The sequence below is a fragment of the Sturnira hondurensis genome, unplaced genomic scaffold, assembly GCF_014824575.4.
Source record: "Sturnira hondurensis isolate 20B ecotype Veracruz unplaced genomic scaffold, ASM1482457v3 Scaffold0022566, whole genome shotgun sequence".
Taxonomy (NCBI): Eukaryota; Metazoa; Chordata; class Mammalia; order Chiroptera; family Phyllostomidae; genus Sturnira; species Sturnira hondurensis.
The window spans coordinates 9,456,208-9,476,937 of NW_028095197.1; the positions used below are offsets into that span (position 1 = coordinate 9,456,208).

General features: G+C 50.2%; 1 protein-coding gene across 1 annotated transcript in view; it reads left to right on the forward strand.

The window, feature by feature from the left end:
- The window catches only part of TMOD1 (tropomodulin 1), a 72,585-nt gene that overhangs the window by 20,256 nt on the left and 31,599 nt on the right, over nucleotides 1–20,730 (forward strand). Inside the window, exons 3-4 of the mRNA XM_037035752.1 lie at nucleotides 11,919–12,075; nucleotides 17,311–17,430. Coding sequence (XP_036891647.1) covers nucleotides 11,919–12,075; nucleotides 17,311–17,430 — 277 coding nt within the window. The remainder of the gene's footprint in view (nucleotides 1–11,918; nucleotides 12,076–17,310; nucleotides 17,431–20,730) is intronic.

Below are 20,730 nucleotides of genomic sequence, written 5' to 3' on the forward strand. Positions count from 1 at the left end.
CCTGAGCCCATGATGTGTTGGGAATTCTGAGCGCGTGGGCCCTGAACTGTAGGAAGAATCGGTGGAGGAGAAAACCTAGAACTGCAGAATCTCAGACCCAGGAGGGCCCTTAGGGACCATCCAACCCTCCCTCCCCCGCCCCTGCGTGTCCACGCACAGAGCAAGTAAAGAAGCCCTGATTTTAGGGTCTTCTTTTGGACATGTGTCATTTACCCAGTGCTTCATGCATCCCATCAAATCCTCACACCCGTCCTATGAGGTAAGTATTATCATTATCATTTTAGTGATGAAAAATCGAGCAACAGCAACAAAAGCCTTGAAGCCCAGAGAGGGGAAAGGACTTGTTCAAGGTCACACAGTGAGTCAGCCCAGAGCCAAGATGAGAACTTGGGACGTCCTGTCCCAACGCACGGCTTCCCACCGGCCGGGTTTGGTCCACAGGGCCGTGGTTGTCCCTTGTAACACAAACCGGCAGATTCACAAGCCTGGGACAGAAGTAAACAGTTGAAATGGAAAGAAATAAATCTCTGCTCTAAAAATAGGCACATATCCTTAGAAACGCTGAGGGCTGTTCACAGAGCCAAGGGTGGACCTGGGGGGAGGCAGGGAGGGTGAGTGAGGCCAGGTGTCAATGTGTCCCCACCCCACCTCTGTCTCCTGGCCCAGTGACCCTTTCCCCCCACCCCTCTCCAGCCTCCCCAGAATGCCCTCCTTTCCCCTCCATCCCCTCCTCTCTGACGCTGCTTGCTGAGGGGCCTCTTTGGCCTGGAGCCCTTCATTCAAGTTGGAACCAGGCTTCACCTCCCGCCCCACTGCTGTCCCCTTGCAAAGCCTCCCTGATCCCCTCCGCCAAGTGCCCAGCATAGCACCTGCCACAGAGGATGCCGGGCTGTTTCCTTTTGGATTTTGACATTAAAAAAAAAGATTTTATTTATTTATTTTTAGAGAGAAGGGAGGGAAGGGGGAGAGAGAGGGAGAGAAACACGGATGTGCGAGAGAAATGTCAATCAGTTGCCTCTCATATGCGCCCGGACCTGAGACCCAACCCACAATGCAGGCCTGTGCCTCAGCCGGGAAACAAACCTGCAGCCTTTCACTCTGCGGGCTGACGCCAGCCAGCTGAGCCTCACCTCTCAGTGCTGATTTTGACTTTTTTTTTTAGATTTTATTTATTTATCTTTAGAGAGGAAGGGAAGGAGAGAGGGAGAGAAGTATCAATGTATGGTTGCCTCTCCTGAGTCCCCTGCTGGGAACTGGCCTGCAACCCAGGCATGTGCCCTGACTGGGAATCGAACCATGATCGTGTGGTTCGCAGGCCCACGCTCAATCCACTGAGCTACACCAGCCAGGGCTGATTTTGACATTTTTAATAAGACACATTCTAAGCATATAAGAGAGTACAAAATATAGACATATTTCCATCATCCAAATTTAAGAAATATAAAAATTTTACCATATTTGATTCAGATCACCCTTAAAAAGAAAAAAAATCACTATAAAATTTGAACCCAGCCTTCCCCTTCCCCCACTGTTTCTTCCCCATGTCTCCCCTCTAGTGAACATTTTCTGCTTGAGTGGCAGCTGGTCAGGCCCCTCCCCACATCAGGTGGGTGATATACGTGAAGAAAGGAAGATGGACCAGTTTTCTTGTGACATGCAGCCAACTTGGGTCATCTTTGACTTTTCTGCTATGGAAAGAGATATGGATGCAAGAAAGTTCTCACTGAACCTTTCAAGGAGAAATGCAGCGACAAAGCCAGTGATAAATGATAACTGTTTCTTAGCTTTTCTGTCAGAGACAATAGGGAGTAGTGGGGACTGAGGCAAATGGGAGAGTTTGTGTCTGACTAAAGGGCCCTTGCCACTTAGTTCCACCAATTACTGACAGTGTGAAAGTACAAGTTCAGTATTGCCACATCTAATTTTCAAGAGATAAGGGAAATGTGAATTTTTATGGTCAACTTACCTATTTTAAAATCTTGGCATCTCATTCAAACATATACACCAAACAAACCATTTTTGGCATTTGATTAGACTGTAGGCCTCCCAGTTTGCAGCTCTGGCCCTGTTCCATAAGACAGGGTTTTTTTTGTTGTTGTTTGTACATAAATACGTGTGTATACATACATGTACATACACATACATGTAAATACAGTTAAATATATTAAAAGCACTTAGCCCAGTACCTGGCACATGGTAGGTGTTTAGTAAATGTTTATTGAACCTGAATATAAGATTTGCTCGCTGGACTCTAGGCTCCTTGAGATTTGGGGCCACGTTGCACTACCATGGATATAGGTACAGTTGTGCAAGTTGTGCAGTGGTAACCCCAGGGGACACCGTTCACATGCACCAGAGGGCAAATGGTGCCCTGGGAGTTGTGTAGTGTGCAACTTGCATGACCAGATGCAGCTGCCCCAACAGTGTCCCCATAACGTGGTGTCTGTTCAAATTAATGGAAATGAACAGTTATGCCCTATGGTAAAAAAAATTAGCAGTAAGTTGCTTCTATATGGAATTCAAATCTTTATTCTGAGGTTCCAAGCTAAAATGGGCTTTTGAGCTTCATTCTATAGAAGGGGAATCCAAAGTCCGAGAATACCAGTGCCCTGTTTTTGGCCACAGCCCTGGGATGAGAACACAGGTTGTCAGTTAGGATGCTGTTTGGCTATAAATGATCGACTCAGAATAACATGACTTCAGCAGTGGTTTATTTATCCCTCAAGGAAAAGTCCAGAGGTGGGCAGCCTAGAGTTGGTATGGAGTTCAGCTCCCCAAACTCCCCAGAGTCCCAGATTTCACCCAGCTTACTTTCTCTAGGATATTGCCCTCATCTTCATGGTCTAAGGTGGCGTCTGTGACTGCTGCATTCCAGGCATTGCAATAGAGGGACAGGGGAAAAAAGAAAAGCCATTATTCAAACACCTGTTTTGAGAGAGGTTACTGGACATTGCCACTGGCCACTTCTCATATTATTGGACAGAACTTAGTTTCTTGCATGGTTCAGTCTAGCTGCAAGGGAGTCTGGAAAACATGTCTTTAATCTATGTGGCCATGTACTCAGCTAAAAGAATGGAGTGCTTTTATTACTTAAGAAGGGGAAATACGCTCTCAGGGACAATTTGGGCTTGCCAGTTTCATGGCATGATGTTCTGTTCTGCCGAAAGCTCTGAGGAGGAGTAAGAGGAGTTGGTAGGGGTTTCATCAAATCCAGGCCTCCAAAGAAAATGTTGCAAAGGTCTTTCTCTAACTTGGCATTTCCCAAAACCCCCATAAGTGAACTCTGGTCTCCCATCCTGGACACCCCCACCCAGTACCTTTCATAATGCATCCCCTCTTCCAAACCTACTTAGGGCAGCAGTTGGGTGGTGTTGAGAGGCAGAGAGCTTGAGGAAGCAGGTGTGATGTTGACCTGAAGGGTATCCAGGTGATACCATCTCTTCTCTAGCTGGAGCATCAGTGTTATGTGATTCTGGGCGACTCAGGTCACACTTTCCTAGCACCCAGCTGTGGACTTAGAGAAGACTAAGATGCATCCCGGCTGGCCTTTGAGGGGCACCCAGTCTCCTTAGGGAGAGAGAGATGGCGTAAATGTGCTCTGAGACAATTCAGGATGAGCATTATAGAAGACCTGGCAAAATGCCTAGGGGAGTTTGGAAAGAATTGCCGGATCAATGTGGGGAGCACTGCAAAGGCTAAACCGGGTACCCAAGGGGAGGGCTTGAAAGATAAGTGCAGGGGAGGAGAAGGGATGGAATTCCAGATGGACGGCACAGCCTGAGCCAAGGCATGGCAGTGAGAGAGTACAAGGTGTGGCTGTGGAATGTGGAGTAGCCCTCAGTGGCTGGAACCTGGTACACTTGGAGCCAGGAATGAGTCAGGAGGCTGAAGTAGGTTGGAGTCAAATTATAAAGAGCTCTCCGGGCCTGGGTGGTGAATTGATCATGATTCTGTTGGTCATGGAGGTCACAGATGTGCTGAGCATTTGTGAATGTGTTGAAGGGTGACATAGTCAGATGCTGAAGTTGGTGAGGTCCAGCTGGCTGATGGGAGGGGACAGGAGTAGTGGTGGAAAGGCCTAAGGACGGGAGACCAGGCAGGAGATTCATCTGTTGGTCCCAGGAAGGCAGGATGCATTGAATGAGGATGGTGCCCACGGGATGGAGACAGTTCAAGACCCTGCACCATAGGACTCACCCCACACCTTCCCTCAGCACACCATGCCCCTCATCCTGCCATGCCTTTGTCTGTGTTGTGCTTTCTATCCCCTTGGAACACCACTCTTCCCTCGCCTCTTCATCTGGCTGGTCCTTGTCTGATCCGCTGAGACACACACCGCTCAGGTGCCACCTCCTCCAAGAAGGGGCACAGAGCTGCTCACACACAGTGTGTCTCCCCTCTCACTGTGAGTCCTAGGGAGGGGGATCGAACGGGCATTGTCGCAGGATGCCAAGGGGTGGCGCAGCAGGGAATGAGCAGAGAAGGAGGATCAGGGGAAAGCCAGGAAGGGAGAGTTTGGCCCTACTTTGTGCCGTGAATGCCAGAGAGAGACGAAGCATGTTGTTATCACCAGTAGGTCCCACCATCAGTAATTACTGGGCTTGGGCTGCAAGGGCGCCTTTGGAGGCCATGCCCTATAAAGCTGACTGTGAGAAGTGGCAGTTACTGGGTCTTACCCATTGGCGGTGAGGCCATGATCAATGAACCAAAGGCCTGGATCTTTCTGGAGAAAAAGATAAAGATGCCCAGAGTGTGTTGGGGTGGGGGCATGTTTGGAGAGGCAGGGGCTCTTGGAGCTTTGTCCCTTGCTTGGACTGGGGTGTGAGTGGTATGGCCCCTCCACCCCTCCACACTGTCAGGTTCAGTCCCCCCCCCACATGTGACAAGGAACCCCTGTTGAAGCCTCACTGAATGGTTTCTGGTGGGGTCTGGGAGCCGCTGGCCAGCACGGCAGAGACCGAGTGCTCTTTACCTGGACGGGGCTCTGAGGGACTAAAGGGCCACTTTTCACACAAGGGGAAACAGACCCAGCAGATAACTGGAAAATAAAAGTCCTCAAGAGCATCTGAAAAAAGGTTTTTTCATCAAGTACCTTGTAAAAGGTAATTGGGTAATCGACTATTCTGTAAAACATTTGGCCTGGCTGAAGTGGAGGGGGCAGGGCTTCTGGTAGGCACCTGGGGTGTGTTGAGCCTGTTTGGAAGGGAGCGGGGGAAGAAGTCCGCGGGAATCCTGAGAAGTTAAGCCTCCTGGGTTCCTCTTACCCCAACAGGGGCTCCGTGCCTCTGGGCCACAGTTTCCTTACCTGTGAAACGAGACTAGTTTCGTAAGGAAGGCAGCTCTGGCTCCCTAACACGTGGAGGGAAGTCGGTTCTCCGATGGTGCCATGTCTGGTTTCCAGGATCTGTTCCTAGAGGAAGGCAGTCAGGTGGGATGGAAAGTTTTCTGTGGCCTGGAAGTCAAGAGCCTTGGACACTTACTCCAGTGAGTGACCTCAGCAAGGCCCTTCCCTGGACCTCAGCCACTCCATCACCAACGAGGTTGCAGCACACGGCCCATCCTCGTCCGAGGAGTCGTGTCTGCTTCAGTCACAGGACAGAAGCCCAGGACTGCTGCAGCCCAGGTCCAAAGGGCACGTTTTACATTCCCTGGTTCTTAGACATAGCTGATTTATTTGGGAAAGGTGATAAATGGCTTATATTTCACCACTGTGAAGAAGTCGTGGGACATTTTATTTATGAGTAGCCGCCAGCCTGAAATGTGCATACTGATGGGTGGGCAAGCTATTTACATACATGCTATTGTCATTTCTGTTATAAGCTCAGCTTCCTGGCTGTGTGGCCAATGAGCGGTGTGACTTTGGGCAAGTGGCTTCAGTTTTCCATGCCTCAGTTTCCCCGAGTGAAAATAAAAGCACTGGCCCAGAGGCTCTAGGGCAGCTCTGACCTGCCAGGATTCTGTGCTTCTTTTAATACACTGTGCGTGCGCACACGCATGTGTTGCCTGTGTGTGCGTGCATTATGCACAGGTGCACATCTGAACGAGCCTGCAATGGCTCCAGCCAGAATGGCTTCCCACGTAGCCCCAGCTATGTATAGCCATGGTATCTGCGCAGATACTTGATATTTGGCCTTCCCAGCACCTGTCTGCTGGGTGTGAGAGCTCCTCTCAGCACAGCTGAGGGTTTGTCAAAGTTTCCATCATCTGTTGGACAACCAGACTCCAGAGTGTGGGTGGGAGAATTAGGACCAAGATGGGAATCTGTCAAGCTGCATATCCTTGTTTTAATTTTATAACATTTAAAAGGAAGTCACCATTTAACCAGACATGAGTAGGGCCCTATAGGGAATTAGCCCTTACGATTATTTCCAAGAACATAGTAAACTTTTAATGTGGTTTAAACATTTAAAACCCTTCTAAATTAATTACTCACGTGTATACACACCCCTTTCTTCCTCTAGTACAAAGCCTAGATCAGACGTGGCCAAGTGGGTTGCTTCTGGCCTGCAGATGTGTTTTAGTTAGCTTGAATATTGCTTTTAAAATATTTGTGTCATGTGTCAATATTTTAAAATCAAGAGGCTTCGCATAGAAATGAGTAGATCAACAGTGTCACCCGTGTTCTCGTGTGGCAGTAGCTTGCCGGGGTGGGGACAGCTCCAGTGCCCGCAGCCCCCGCCATTCCCTGTGCTGACAGCTGTAATTTTAGGCTAAGATCAGAAGTATCTAGAAATCCCTTTTCCTGAACACCAACACTGACTTCCCTCTGGGGAGACAGTGGAACCATCCAGGCATTAGTCACTGCCTTCCTCATGAGTTAATTTCCAATTGTATTCTTTCTTCCTCATGAGTTAATTTCCAATTGTCTTCCTTCTGGACAGGAAGACATGCGCAGAGTCCCCTGCACCAGAGTTTCCTCCCAAAGCCAATCCGACCTGTCACCAGCCTGCCTTTGGACTGAAGGTGTACGTGTGGCATGTGCCTATAAATACAGATTCCCTGGTGCGCAACTGATCACTATGTTGAAGGAGCCAGCCTGATACTTCCCTTCGAACTAACTATAAAGAAATCAGGTGCCCTGCAAAGTTACTGTGTGCACACTTTAAGCCTGGGAGACAGAGACAGAAACTCCTCAAAGATTAGGCGGTTCCCGCTGCCCGCAGGCGCCACAGCAGTATACAACCTTGGCGGGCAATGTGGAGGCTAGTCATGGACTGTTCCTCACTGTTCAGTAAAGTAGACCCACCTCGAGGATCTCGATTGTCCATAAAGTCTAAAACAATACACTGTCTCCTGCACATGCTGTCAGTGGGACTTTTCCCCCACTTTACTCTGCTTGCCCCATTCACCTCCCCTCTCCCTGGGCGTTCCAAATCAGAGAGCTCTCAGTGGGATCCTGGTTCTAGCTGTCAGTGGACCTCCTAGACACACCACGCCCACCCTATGGACGCTTGTTCAAGGAATAAGGTACAGCTCCACACATACACGTTCCCCAAACACCCTTCTGGTCGGAGCTCCCCCACTCATGCGAACCCGTTCCTCTCCCATTTGGTACCTGGGTCTTTGAGTCAGTGTTAGGTTCTGACAGTTAGAAGAGATCCAAGGCAATGTTTTCTCACCCATTGAACTCCTCAACAACTAACTCGCACAGTAAGGCACATCGCGTCAGGAAACAGGACACCCTTGTACACCAGCTCTCGCCTGGCCACTCTGATCATCCCTACTGGCCACTGGCACACAGAGAGCTTCTGTCTCTCAGCCAAATCACTTTGTGTTTTACTGCACTAGCCATTTTCTACATAACATATGGCATTTTTATTAACTTTTTTGAGCTATAGTTCACGTATCATAAAATTCATCAATTTAAAGTGTGCAACTCAATGTTTTTTAGTATATTCACAGTTATACAGCCATTACCACAATGCATTTTAAGACATTTCCATCACCTCAGGAAAAAAAAAACCCATACCCATTAGCTGTGACTCCTCGTTTCCCCTCCCCCTCCCCTACTCCAGGCCGCCACCAACCTACTTCCACCTCTATAGATTTGACCACTGTGGACATTTTGATCAAATGGAATCCAACATCACAGTCCTTTGTGTCTGGCTTCTTTCACTTAGCACAATGTTTTTAAGGTTTCACCGATGTTGTAACACGTCTCAGAACTTCATTTTCTTTTATTGCCGAGTAGTGTTCTGACGTATGGATACCACGGTCTGAAAATGGATGTGCTGATGTATGGATACCACGGTCTGTTTATCCATTCATCATCTGATGGACCTCTGAGTGGTTTCCACTCTTTGGCTGTTATGAATAATGCTGCCATGAACCGGGGGAGTTTTGTGTGGACACGGGCTTTCGTTTCTCTTGGGTATATATCTAACAGTTGGGTTGCGGCATCAGGTGATAACTGCGTGTTTAAGCTTTTGAGAAAGGGCCAGACTGTTTCCCAAAGGGGCTGCACCACTTTACATCCGCACTGGCCGGCACTGGAGGTTCCAGCTACCCCATGTTCTTGCCAGTGTTTGTTGTCCGTCCCAGCGGGTATGAAGCAGTGTCTCCTTCCAGGTTTGATGCTCATTTCCCTGCTGGCTCATGATGTTGAGCATCTTTCCACGTGTGTGTTGGCCATTTTATGTCTTCTTTGGAGAAATGTCCATTCAGATCCTTCGCCCATTGTAAATTGGGTTATGTGTCTTATGTTTTGAACTGTAAAAGATCTTCATGTATCTAAATACCAGACCCTTATCGGACATGTGATTTGTGAAAACTTCTCCCAATCTGTGTGTTGTCTCGTCACTTTCTTGATAGTGTCCTTTAGAGCACAGCGTTTTTAATTGTGATGATGTCGAATTTATCTATTTTTCTTCTGTTGCTTGTTATTTTAGCAGCATGTCTAAGAGACATAATGCTTAATCCAGGGTCATGGAGATTTATGCCTGTGTTCTCTTCTAAAAGTTTTATAATCTTAGTTCTTACATTTAGGTCTTTGATCCATTTGGAGTTCATTTTTGTAGTACCCTGTGAGGTCACATGCCATTTGTGAAAATAATCAGGAGTTTAAAAAATATGTGACTGTCTTTGATTTTTAATTGAAAATCATGTGATGTTTCATTAAACATATTTACTGGGAAAAGATGAACCTCTAATGAGGCTGATTTTCTCAGGACTTACTGTGAGAACTGTATAAGCTAAGAATTGTTAGAGAAGGCCTTTGATGTTTTTGTTTTTGTTTTTAATCAACTGCTTTCAGTAAAGACTTAAATAAATGAAGCTATATTTTTAACATGCTACATAAAGTAATATGTTTTAAAAATTTAAAAACATCTTTATTCTCCTCTTAGAATGATATGGGCTCTATCTAGTTCAACACAGTGGTCCTCAGTCAGTGGTCCTTTGCTCCTCAGGGGACACCTGGCAATATTTGGAGACATTCTTGTTTGTTACACTGTGGGGGGTGGGGGTACCAGCCTCCACCAGGTGGAGATGCTGCTGAACAGTCAAATGCACAGCACAGCCACCAGCACGAGGAACCACCCAGCCCCAGCCACCCACTGTGCCAAGGTTGAAAACCCTGCTTAACTCAATCAGTGGCTTCTCTCGGGTGTATTGGAAAAGAGATGTGAGTTTGCAGATCCTTTCCTCTCCTCAACAGCCTCCTGGTTCTCTTACTTCCTGAGTCTGAGCCTTGCAGAGGCCAGAACGCGCCCCAGAACCTCAACTTCTGTTACAACCTCTTATAGACAAAAATCTGTCTGGTTTTTCCTTGTGAGGATTGTTGGGAAAACACTTGTGTTTGCTGCTTACTTTCTTTTTTACATGTATGTTTTCACTTTTTTATTTTTGAGATGTATTTGGATAATTCATCGCCTGTTCGACATACATATGCAGATCACCAATCTCCTGTTAAAATGTTTCTCACCCGATTACAGAACAACAGTTAAAATAAGTAGTTACGGGTGCTCGGCACTAACTTAATTTTCTCAACAACTCCGAGAGTAGCTAACACTCACACTCTCAGGCTGTAGAAATGGAGGCACAATGAGACGAGGCAGCTGGCCCAGGATCACGGGAGTCGTCACTGCTCCAAGTCGGGCACACGCCTGATGGGGCTCAGCTGGGAGGTGCAGCGTGTCACAGCGTATTGGTTGTTCGTGATGGGTAATCACAGAGAGACGGCGCCCTGCCACGGGGGGAGAAGGACAGCCCTTCTCCCCTGGACATGCCCACACACGCATGGCTCACCTGGGACCATCACCTGTCCTGCAGGGCACAGTGGACAGCGTCAGAGGACTGCTGCTTAAGGAAAGCTGGGATGTCTTGTGACATCACTTATGTTCTTGACATTCACCTGCAAATCTGTCAAGGCGCATTTTCTTCCTGTTGGCCCTCTGTAGGTCACATGCTCCAACCCCAATGTTTCTCCTGACTGGGGCTCAGATCCCCTTGCACGCACACCAGCACCACTCTCAGAGCCCCCCCGCCACACACTGGGAGCCCCTCACGCACACTTTCAGAGCCCCTTCCACAGGCCGTGCATGGAGCCAGGCCTGGGCCCCTTCGGCTCTCCTGGAGTTGCAGTCCCACGCTGGTCCCCTGACCTCACAGCCACTGCTCTCGCCGGAACGGCACTGTGGTGTCAAGCAGTGGTGAAACATCTTGTTTAAAAAAAATATCATACTTCAGTTTAACCATCGTATTTCACCCCCCCGGCCCTGTCCCTTTTATGCACGTAGCTGTCTTCATACACGTGATGTCATTTCCCTCTCTCAGGGCTTTTGGGAAGGGGCTGGCAATGTGGCTGAGTGACTGAAGGGAGGACGAGATGGAATGGCATCCAGTTTGCCAACTTGGGGGCATGGCAGGAAGCCAGGTGGGATTCTGCTCACATCTGCCTCCCAGGTATCCTCCACCACCTCTTCAAGTAAAAGGGGGTGAGGGCAATAACTAGAACTGAAGATTTCCCTCCTCCTCCCAAGTCTAAAGAAGAACCCTGGCTTTTGTTCCAGACCGGTACCTGAAACCCCTTGGGCAAAGTTTTTCCTCGTTCTGGGCCTCGGTTTCCCCTTGAAGGAAGGGTGCACACACCAGACAATTTCTAAGCATCTTTGCAAGTATCCCTAAGGTACTGGGAACTGAGTTAAGGAAAGCCTGTGGACTTCAAATCCACCCTAATTAGGAATCTGCTTTAGGAGGAAGCCCTCACCTAGAAGCCTGCCCATGTTTGAAGGAGACGCCACAGTGATTGGTTGATGCTGTCTTTCTTCAGAGACTCATCTCCAGGGGCAACGTTCACAATATTTAACAGCCAGTATGGCATGAGCTCGGACAGTCGGGAGGGTAGAAGGCAGCCGGCCGGGCCTTCCCAGGCTGCAGCCTGAACGCCCGCCTTGCCACCTCGGCCACCTCATTTGCCTCGCCCACCTCGCCGTTCTGCTGAGCCTTTGCCCACTTGTCTTTTTTTGCGCCTGCCTCCTCCTGCCTGACTCTGCCTCCAGGGCTCTAACTCAAACGCCTTGGCCTTCTTCTTTCCTCATCACTTTATACACAACAGCTATAAATATCTTCCTGCATCAAAACACCAACTTAATCTCGTCACTCAGCAGATGCTCTTGGAGTGTCGCTCTGTGCTCAGCCCCATGTTGGCTGACCCCTCACCCCGTCGCCTTCAAAAACATTAGAGTCTGGGAAACACAGGGAGGTCAAGAGGCCTAGCTCCGCGTCTCCTCTGCTGTGTGACCCTGGACAAGTCCATGCCCCTACAGGTGTTAGATTCCTTCCATGTAAACGAGTGACTTGAGCCCAGCTGTTCAATGATGAGTTTCTGGAGAAATGCATGTCTTCAGCAGCTGACGGCTCTTTCTCTCTCTCTCTTTCTCTCTCTCTCTCTGTCACCGGGGCCACCGCCTCCACTGTAGAATGCACTGCTGCCCGCAGGCCTGAGGCAGAAGGATCAAACCACCAAGGCGCCCACGGGCCCCTTTAAAAGGGAGGAGCTCTTGGATCACTTGGAAAAGCAAGCAAAGGAGTTTAAGGACCGAGAAGATCTGGTCCCCTACACAGGGGAAAAGCGAGGTACCGAATACTGTTGCTCTTATGGATACGTCACACCCCGTGCCTCTCTGAGCGCCAGCTGCATGCCGGGCTCTGTGCCGGGCCTGGCATGACCAGGCCTCCTTGTCCCCATCCCTGCCTGGCCCTAAAACATCAACCCAACTCCAAAGCATCAAAGATGTAGATTTAGGGAAGTTTTTGGGTGAACCAGACCAGCAAAACTCCCCCTTTAATCCCCTTTAGCTGGAATATCCTGCTTATTTTTCATACAAACCTAGACACTTTGGAAAGTGTCCAATTATCAATCGTGATATCAGGACATGAGACCTAAACAAGGCCCATCCTTTGCAAACCAAGAACAAGAGATACCCTAGCTGTATCCCCAGCATCCCTGCGCTCTCCCAGAAGTTCCTCTCTCTGGCAGTTGTGTTATTCCTTCCTTCATCTGTCCCTCCACGACTCTGCCCCATAGTAAGGCAAGGCTTCCTGAAGTGTCTGGGGAACACAGAGGCAATGCCTGACTATCCAGCCCTTCTGGGACTTTCTGCTGCTCTCCAGACCATTCTGCTGCCCTCTTTATCCTGCTTGCCCTTGCCTGGCGCACGGCTTCCTCACAGGCCTCCTGCTCTCCTCCACCTCAGGACCCGTGCACCACTCCCCTCTGCCTGGAGCTGCTGGCCCTGCTGCCCACTGCTCGGCTGTCTTCCTCCCCCATGAGTGGCATAATGGTTGGAAACGCAGCCTGGAGCTGGGTGTGTTTTGGTTTCAACCTGGGCACATCCCTTGCCAGCTGTGTGAGCCTGAGTAAAGTGTTACACCCACTCTGCCTCCATCTCCTGGTCTGTGGAATGCGGGACGATGAAAACAGTATTACCACTTATAAGAACAGAGGTGAGATGTATGGAGAGCACTGGCAACAGCACCTGGCCCGTAGGGAATGCGTGCAAGTGCCAGCTATGAGGGTCCCTTCGGTCCCAACTGTCCTGTCCCCTCCTTCAGGGAAGCCTTGCCTGTCTCTCTGGTCTAGGATGTGCAGTCCTTCAGCTCCTGCTTGGCCAGTCTCCACTCCAGGAGCCTGGGGCTTCCTTCATGGCAATTCTCACGTTGTCATTGTCTCTTCGCTTGTCATTTACCTCTCTCACTGGCCTGTAAGCCCCACGAGGTTAGGGGACTCAGGCTGTGTTTGCTCACACAGTACCCTCAGCACCTGGCCAGGTATACAGCAGGGCCCAGTAGACAAAATGAGTGAGTTCAAATTAAATAAACGTATGATGAATCACAGACCACTGCCTTAGAGCAGAAGTCCCACAGGGACAAGGACCACATCTGCCTTGTTCATGACATCGCACCTAATAAACCCTGGCACAAAGGAGGTGCCCAATGTATATTTGTTGGACTAATTAGTCAATTGTCTAACTGATTGTTTGTTTCCAGTCTTTCCTGTTCTCCCTATGCCTCAGCGTCTGGATCTGTGGCCATTAACTCTGCATCCCCATTGGATTAGCACAATATGCTGCCCAGAGCATCGGCTTGATAAGCGATAAACAGAAAAGCCAGCAGGCATAGTCATGGTGTCAGGGGGACTGTGAGCCATCCCAAACCCTGATACTGGAGCTTCAGATTGTCCTGAAAATCTGGAGGGTTGGGGAGCCCAGGGCCATCTGCGTATAGAACTTTGGAAGGACCGTGTGACCTGAGGCACCCTGGCAGATGGCGGGGCAAGGCCTAGGAATGACTGGGGCCTTGACCACGAGGGCTAGGTGTGCCTGCTGAGAATGTGGGCACGAGATGTTTTTAAGCAAGGCACTTGAGCCAGGAGGAGTGCCTTCTATATAGTGGATAAAGACAATAAAATCCCTGTGTTTCATGAGGCTTTAAAACATCCAGCATCCCAGGGGCCCATTTGAAAAATGGGGAGGCCGAGGCTGAGAGAGTCAGTGGTGGACCTAGGTAGACAGCTCGTGGGTGAGTCCTTGCTGGCGTCCCCTTCCTCGAGCACCCACCCTTCTCCCAGGGGAGGAACTGGAGATGGGGTGGGAGTGGGAAGGGAATCTGGGCCGCACACACCCAATCCTGCCCCTCCAGAGAATGCCCGCCTGGCCTGGAGCCTGCAGCAGAGCCCTGGGCTCCCAGAGCCTGGCTGCCTTCATGGGGGGGAAAAAAAGGCAGGCTGACCCCAGGCGGGGAGCTAGACTTTGTTCTACTGCGGTATAATGACCAGCCTAAAGGGTTCATCATTGTCACTGTCATCCCCACCAACATGCCATCACCAGAAAGGATTTCCTGGTGGTCGTTGGAGTCCTTGCAGGCTGAATTCATGGGTTTCTCAACAGAAAGTGTGAGGAACACCTTCCAGCTCTAACGTCCGGACACAGGGCCGTTTAGTCCAGCCGCGCTGAGCGTCCACCCAACGCTGGGCCGAGAGCTGGCCTCGGCTGGGAGGGAACAGTGCTCCAGCACACAAGGCCCCACAGAATGTGGTAGGGGCCACACACTGGTGCAAAATCCTGAGGACGTTGAACTTTGTCCACTCTCATTCCAGCGGAGAATCAGAATAAAATACCCATGCAGTATATTTTCATTAGAATTAGACTTGGCTGCATGTGCTGGGGGGGGGGGAAGGAAAATAAAACAGACAATCAAAGTGGAAGTTTAATTTTCATTCTCTTGGAAGAGTTTTGGGGACAGGCAGTCCAGAGCTGGTAGAGCGTCTCGCCTGTTATTAGGAATCAAGACCCTTTCCAGTTTTTTAATCTGTCATTCCTGCACTATGTTCTTGCCTCCTGGTCCTTCTGGTTGCTGAAGCCCCCGTCATCACATCACCATTCCAGTTAGTAAGATGGAAGAAGGGAAGAAGGCCAAGTCCTTTTGTTGTGTCTTAGAGTCCCCACCCTCCGTGGAGGCCCCGGCTGCAGGGATCTAATGAAACCACAGGCCTTAAATATTTACTGAATGTTCTTCCTCGTCGCCGTGTCACTCATCTCCACAGCTGATTTTTGTCTTAGCCACTTTGTTTTCTTTGTGCATTTTGTCCTTTTCCAGATTTTCTCCTAGATGATTTTGTTGTGTTTTCCACTTATATAGGTAATGACCTTTGCTGTGAACAATTTAAACAACAAAGCGGAGCCTTTTCTCCACTGACAGATGTACACTGACCCCAGTTGGTGAACATCCTCCTGGACACTTCTCTCTGCACTTCCTGCCCCTTCCCACCTGTCCCCTCATCCCCCTTGTCCACGTCACCAGGCTCCCTCACCTGGCCGGGGCCTCCTGGCTATCTCCTGGCTTCCGTCCTCGCCCCTCTTCCAGTTGTTCTCAGTCAGCAGTGAAAGAGAGCAGGGTTGTTTTTGTTTTTTTTATTGAGGTAAAATTCACGTAACATAAAACGAACCATTTTAAAGTAAACGGTCTGGTGGCATTTCGTACACCCACAATGTTGCGCAGCTGCCGCCTCTATCTACAACCAGAACGTTCTCGTCAGTCCCGAATAAGCCCTGTGCCCCGCGGGCTGCTACTCCCCTGCCAGCCACCCGTCTGCCTTTGTGGATTTACCTGTGCTGGGTATTTCCTATAAATGAAGTCATCGGATGGGTGACTTTGTGTGTCTGGCTTCTTTCACTTTGCGTGTGGTTTTCAAGACTCGTTCATTCCTTTTCATGACTAAGTAATATTCTGTAGCTTGTCTACCCCTCCACCCGCTGATGAACTTTTCTGCTGTTTCCCCTTTTTGATTATTGTAGTCAGTACTGTTACGAACATCTATGCACAAGTGTCCGTCTGAATGTCTGTTTTCGGTTCTTTTCTCTGAGTCATACAGCAATACTGCATTTGCTGGTCTCAGGGGCTCGCGTCCTCCTCGTTCCTTCCCAGCTCACAGGCCTCCCTGTCAGTGAGGCCTTCCCTGACCGCCCAGCCTGGGAAGATGTGCCCACCTCCCTCAGCCCCCAGCCCAGAACTTCCTGGTCATCTGCCTGGCTTTATTGTTTTCCATAATACTGTCTAATCACTTTCCATGCTGGTTTGTCATCTGGCTCCTTTCACTAAGTTGTAAATTGTTCATTGCAATTCCCCTACCCCTAGAAAGGTGCCCGGCACGTAGGAAATGCTAAGTATCAGTTGTATGAATATATAGATGTCATTTTTCAGACATGGAATTAAAGTATTCATGCTATCTTTTTAAAAGAATGTTATTTATTTTTATAGAGAGGGGAAAGGAGGGAGAGAAACATCGATCTGTTGCCTCCTGTAAGCCCCCAGCTGGGGACCTGGCCCACACCCCAGGCATGTGCCCTGACTGGGAACTGAACTGGTGACCTTCAGGGTCACGGGCCAATGCTCAATCCACTGAGCCACACCAATCAGGACTCGTGCTATTCTGTACACTTGCTGTTGCCACATTTTATCTTCACATTTTCCATCTTAGTAAGTAGAAATCTCCATCATCCTTTATAAGAACAGTGGGACCTTGATTATGCAGATGCCCAAGAATTTCTTCAGGCATTCCTACTGGGGGACACGACAGTGACCGTGCGTGTGTGTGCCACTTTGCTCCCTCATTCAGTTATGAGTCTGACAATTTAGAAATATCACGTCCCACCCTGGTTGGTGGGGCTCAGTGGGTTGAGTGCTGGCCCATGAACCAAAGGGTCGCTGGTTCGATTCCCATTCAGGGTACACGCCTGGGTTGCAGGCCAGGTCCCCAGTAGGGGGTGCGCAAGAGGCAACCACACATTGATGTTTCTCTCCCTCTCTTTCTCCCTCCCTTCCCTTCGGTCTAAAAATAAATAAAATATTTTTTAAAAATAAAAATATTATGCCCCATGAGTCAAGGAGACATTTCCTGCTCCCCATTCCACTTTGAATAATCTGAGTATATTTTATTTAATTTGTTTAGAGATGGTTCTAAATTTTTCTCTCCTGTCAGAACCTTTGGTTAGGGTATCCCAGTCCCTGGCATGATAACATACTTTTCTGTTGTATCTTTTCCTACATTACTGCAAGGTTGTGTACGTTAATGAGCAGTGTTTCCAGTAGCGAGCAGTCTAGTTTGACAAAGCCATGGGGTCTTCTTTTCAAAGGTGAAAGCTGCTTTGTTGGAGATCTTCAATTCCTGTTCTTGGGGACGTTTGGCACTGGGTCCCCAGAGGGACTCTCAGCATCGAGGGACCACAGGGCTCTGGGATGGTCACCCAGGCTGTCACCAGAGTCTGCCCCAGTGCCGCACACTCCCTGTAACGGGTGCTCGTGTGTTTGCAGGCAAGGTCTGGGTCCCCAAGCAGAAGCCGATGGACCCCGTGCTGGAGAGCGTGACGCTGGAGCCGGAGCTGGAAGAGGCCTTGGCGAATGCCTCGGACGCCGAACTCTGTGACATCGCAGGTAAGAGGCATTCCAGAGGCTTCCGCATGTCCTCCAGAAGGAGCTGACCTCCAGCCGCAGGGAGCCTTAGATGATTTGTGTCAATATGAACGTTTTCTCTCTGTCTAGCAAGAACTAGAGCAGACCAAGAATATTAGAACAGAATTCCGTTATCTAAACCCAAACAAAGGAAATAGAGATAAAACCTCTGTGCCCCCTGGCCAGTGGGCTGGGTGGCCTTTCTATTCCGCAGACTTGGGGGTTATTAGCCATCACCCCGATGACGACAGGTGGATAGGGTGGGGAGAGACTCAGGCAAGTGGGAAGGGGAGAGGAAAGATGGGCTTGACTCTGTCTGGCAATGACAATGAGGTTGGGGAGGAGTCAAGTCCAGTCTGGCTTGCCAGCTCCAGAAACTAAGTGGGTGGCGGTGCCGTCAATGATGGGCGCTGTTCATCTGCTGGAGCTGCCGTAATGAAACACCGCAGGCTGTGCAGCTTCAACAATAGACATTTACTTTCTCCTACTTCTGGAAGTTCAAAGCCCAAGATCAAGGTGTTGGCAGGTTTGGTTTCTTCTTATTGGCTTGCAGATGGCCACATCTGCGTCCCTCTTTGCATGTTTCCTGGTGTCCTTGTCTCTCCTTATGAAGAAACCAGTCAGGATAGGTTAGAGCCTACCCTAAAAGCCTCACTGGGACTTAATCACCTCTTTAAAGACCTCATCTCCAAATACAGAAATAAAGTCTAAGGTACTGGTGATGGGGACTTTAATGCATGGATTTCGGAGGGATACAATTGAGCCCATAACAGCGGGAGAGGAGCAGGCCCAGGGTGGGGGGTTGTTGAGTTCCCTCTGAAGTGTCTGTGTGCCACCCAGGTGGCAATGGTCCTACGTGAAAGTCGGGAGTTCTGTAAGGGATCCATACCGGAGTCCTTGTGGCACCGTTAGCACAGAGGTGTGGGTGTCATTAGCATTGTTCAGCTCCAGGCAGAGGCCATGACAGGAGTGGGGGGCTGGGCCTCTGCCCACCAGTGTCCTGGCTGAGGTGCAAGGAGGAGTTGAAACGGGCGACGCCAGCCCCACTGGGGGCCAGTAACCCACACAAGGGCTTGGAACCAAAGGCCAAATCAGAATGGGCAGAAACTACTGAAGAGCTAGGGAGACAGAATGAGGGTTCAGGGCTGGCCTGAGACTCAGAGGCACAGGCCGGGCGAGACCACCAATCCTAGCGGACTTGGTCTGCTGCCTCATCATATCCTCCGCCTTCTTGTGCATGTTGTGCATGAGTCCTGAGGACATTCGTTACAGGGGATGGGAATTGGAAAGGGGGATGGCTGTCATCTGTAGTGGGACCATGTGGGGGAAGGGCAGTGAGAAGACTCAAATACGTAGGAGGGGTGACCCTGGGCTGCAAAGCCAGGTTGCAGGGACCCGAGGAGTGAATGTGGAGAGCTGGTGTGTACACTTGAATCCAAACAGCCTTTCCCTCAGGAGGCAGGACACTTGCAAAGGCCCGAGGACAGTGGCTGGGTGTCAGGGCTGGAGAGGAAGGTTTTCATTTTCCCTGTGAAGTGCCGAAGCAGCAAGCATCTCACCCGGATGGAGATGGCACACAGCTCAGCAAACGCACCTGGTTTGCTCTGAAGTTCAAGTTTTGTTCTGTCAAAACCACACAAATTATATTAGATCCTACATCATGCGCTGATATTTTGACCGAACCATTTCTCTGATTTGGGAGGGAGGGCGGGTGTCCCCCTTGACCTCCAGTTAATCTGGGCAGCAAGGAGGTGTGTGGGGGGCACTGCAGTGCAGCACCTGCACACCGACTCACCCGGAGCTGTTTTTGTCCTGGTCCCCCCACCCCCATTGCCCTCCGTGACATCACTCCCCGAGTCAATCAGCTCAGAGGATTATCAGATGACTGCACTGTCAGAACGGCCAGCTCTCGTGCCAAAGCAGAGCACTGCAATATGGGGCTGAGTTTCTGTGTTGGTTTCTTGAAACTATTTCTATTTATTTGTGTTGGCATGACTAATTATGATTATCTGTTCATGATACCATACCCTTCTGAGGTCCAGAAAGTGGGGGAGGGAGCTGTAAGCCAGCACCAGTGCTTACTGGCTCCCCTCAGTGTCTGTCGTCATGCATGAGCCTCTTGAAGTGCCGTAGGGCCTCTGGGGAACAAGGGGCTGCGCTTTTGCTGACCACCAACCACGCCCCAGGGGCTGTGGGAGCTGCTCCCAATGCCTTGCTTGTTATTTATTGACTGCAGCAATCCTATGGAGTAAGTTTTATTGTCCCTATTTTACGGATGGAGGAAGTGGGCACAGTGAGGTCACGTGCCTTGCCCATGGGGTTTGAACCCAGGATGCTTTGTTCTATGGCCCATTCGCAGCATCACCACCAGTGCCACCCGGGTAAAGCCCTTCAGGGTTGGGGGCACAATGGACACAGACGATGGGTGGGAGGTGCCAAGTCTCATGGAGTTGGCTGGGGGCGGATGGGGCCACAGTAGGAAAGGCTCCAGATGCCACACCAGGCACTGTCACCTGGGATGACGGGAGCATTGGGAGAGGTGATTGATGAAAGTAGGAGCGTGGGCAGAGAGGCAGTGATGTTTAGAGGGTGGGGAACACAGGCAGGCCCCAGGTGAGGCCAGTGGCCAGGTGGAACCATGGGACAGCATGTGAGTTGTGGCTCAGAATTTCAAAGATGCTGCAAGAGATGGAGGCAGTGAGGACAAGACATCCTGTCAGAGTGCTGGGTGTGGGAAGCCCACCAGAGGCGGGGGTGGAAGGGTGGGCGAGTGGTTTGGCCTTTCTCAAGGAGGGAGTGGATGGAGCCCAGTGCGGGCAAGTCATTAGAGAGAGGAAAGTAGGGAGAGGAAGGAGGGCCTCATCTCGAGCTTTCTCGGCTCAGCTCCCAGGCAGAGCACTTCCACGAAGTGCAGTGCGCTGGTCCACCCATTCACCCAACAGCCATTGTCCTGGCCTCCCTTCTGTTGCCGGGCTCTGGGTGAGCCCTGGTGAAAGTATCCTAAGAAAGCCACCTCGTTTCTGCCCTCACAGAGCCACGTAAACCAAGTGGAATGACAAGTGAGAGTGAATGTCGTAAAGGAAAAAGGACAGGGCAGGGGCTTGGCTGGGTGGTGAGGCAGGGGAGCTGAGGCCAGAGGTGCACCTGATCCTAAAGGGGGAAGGGTCGGGCGAAGTGGGGGAGCAGGGGGCAGGAGGCAGGCCCCTCCGGTCCACTCACTTGGCAGATGCACCTGCATCAGGCTTGATATTTGGGGAGGGTGGAACGTGCAGGGGACACCCA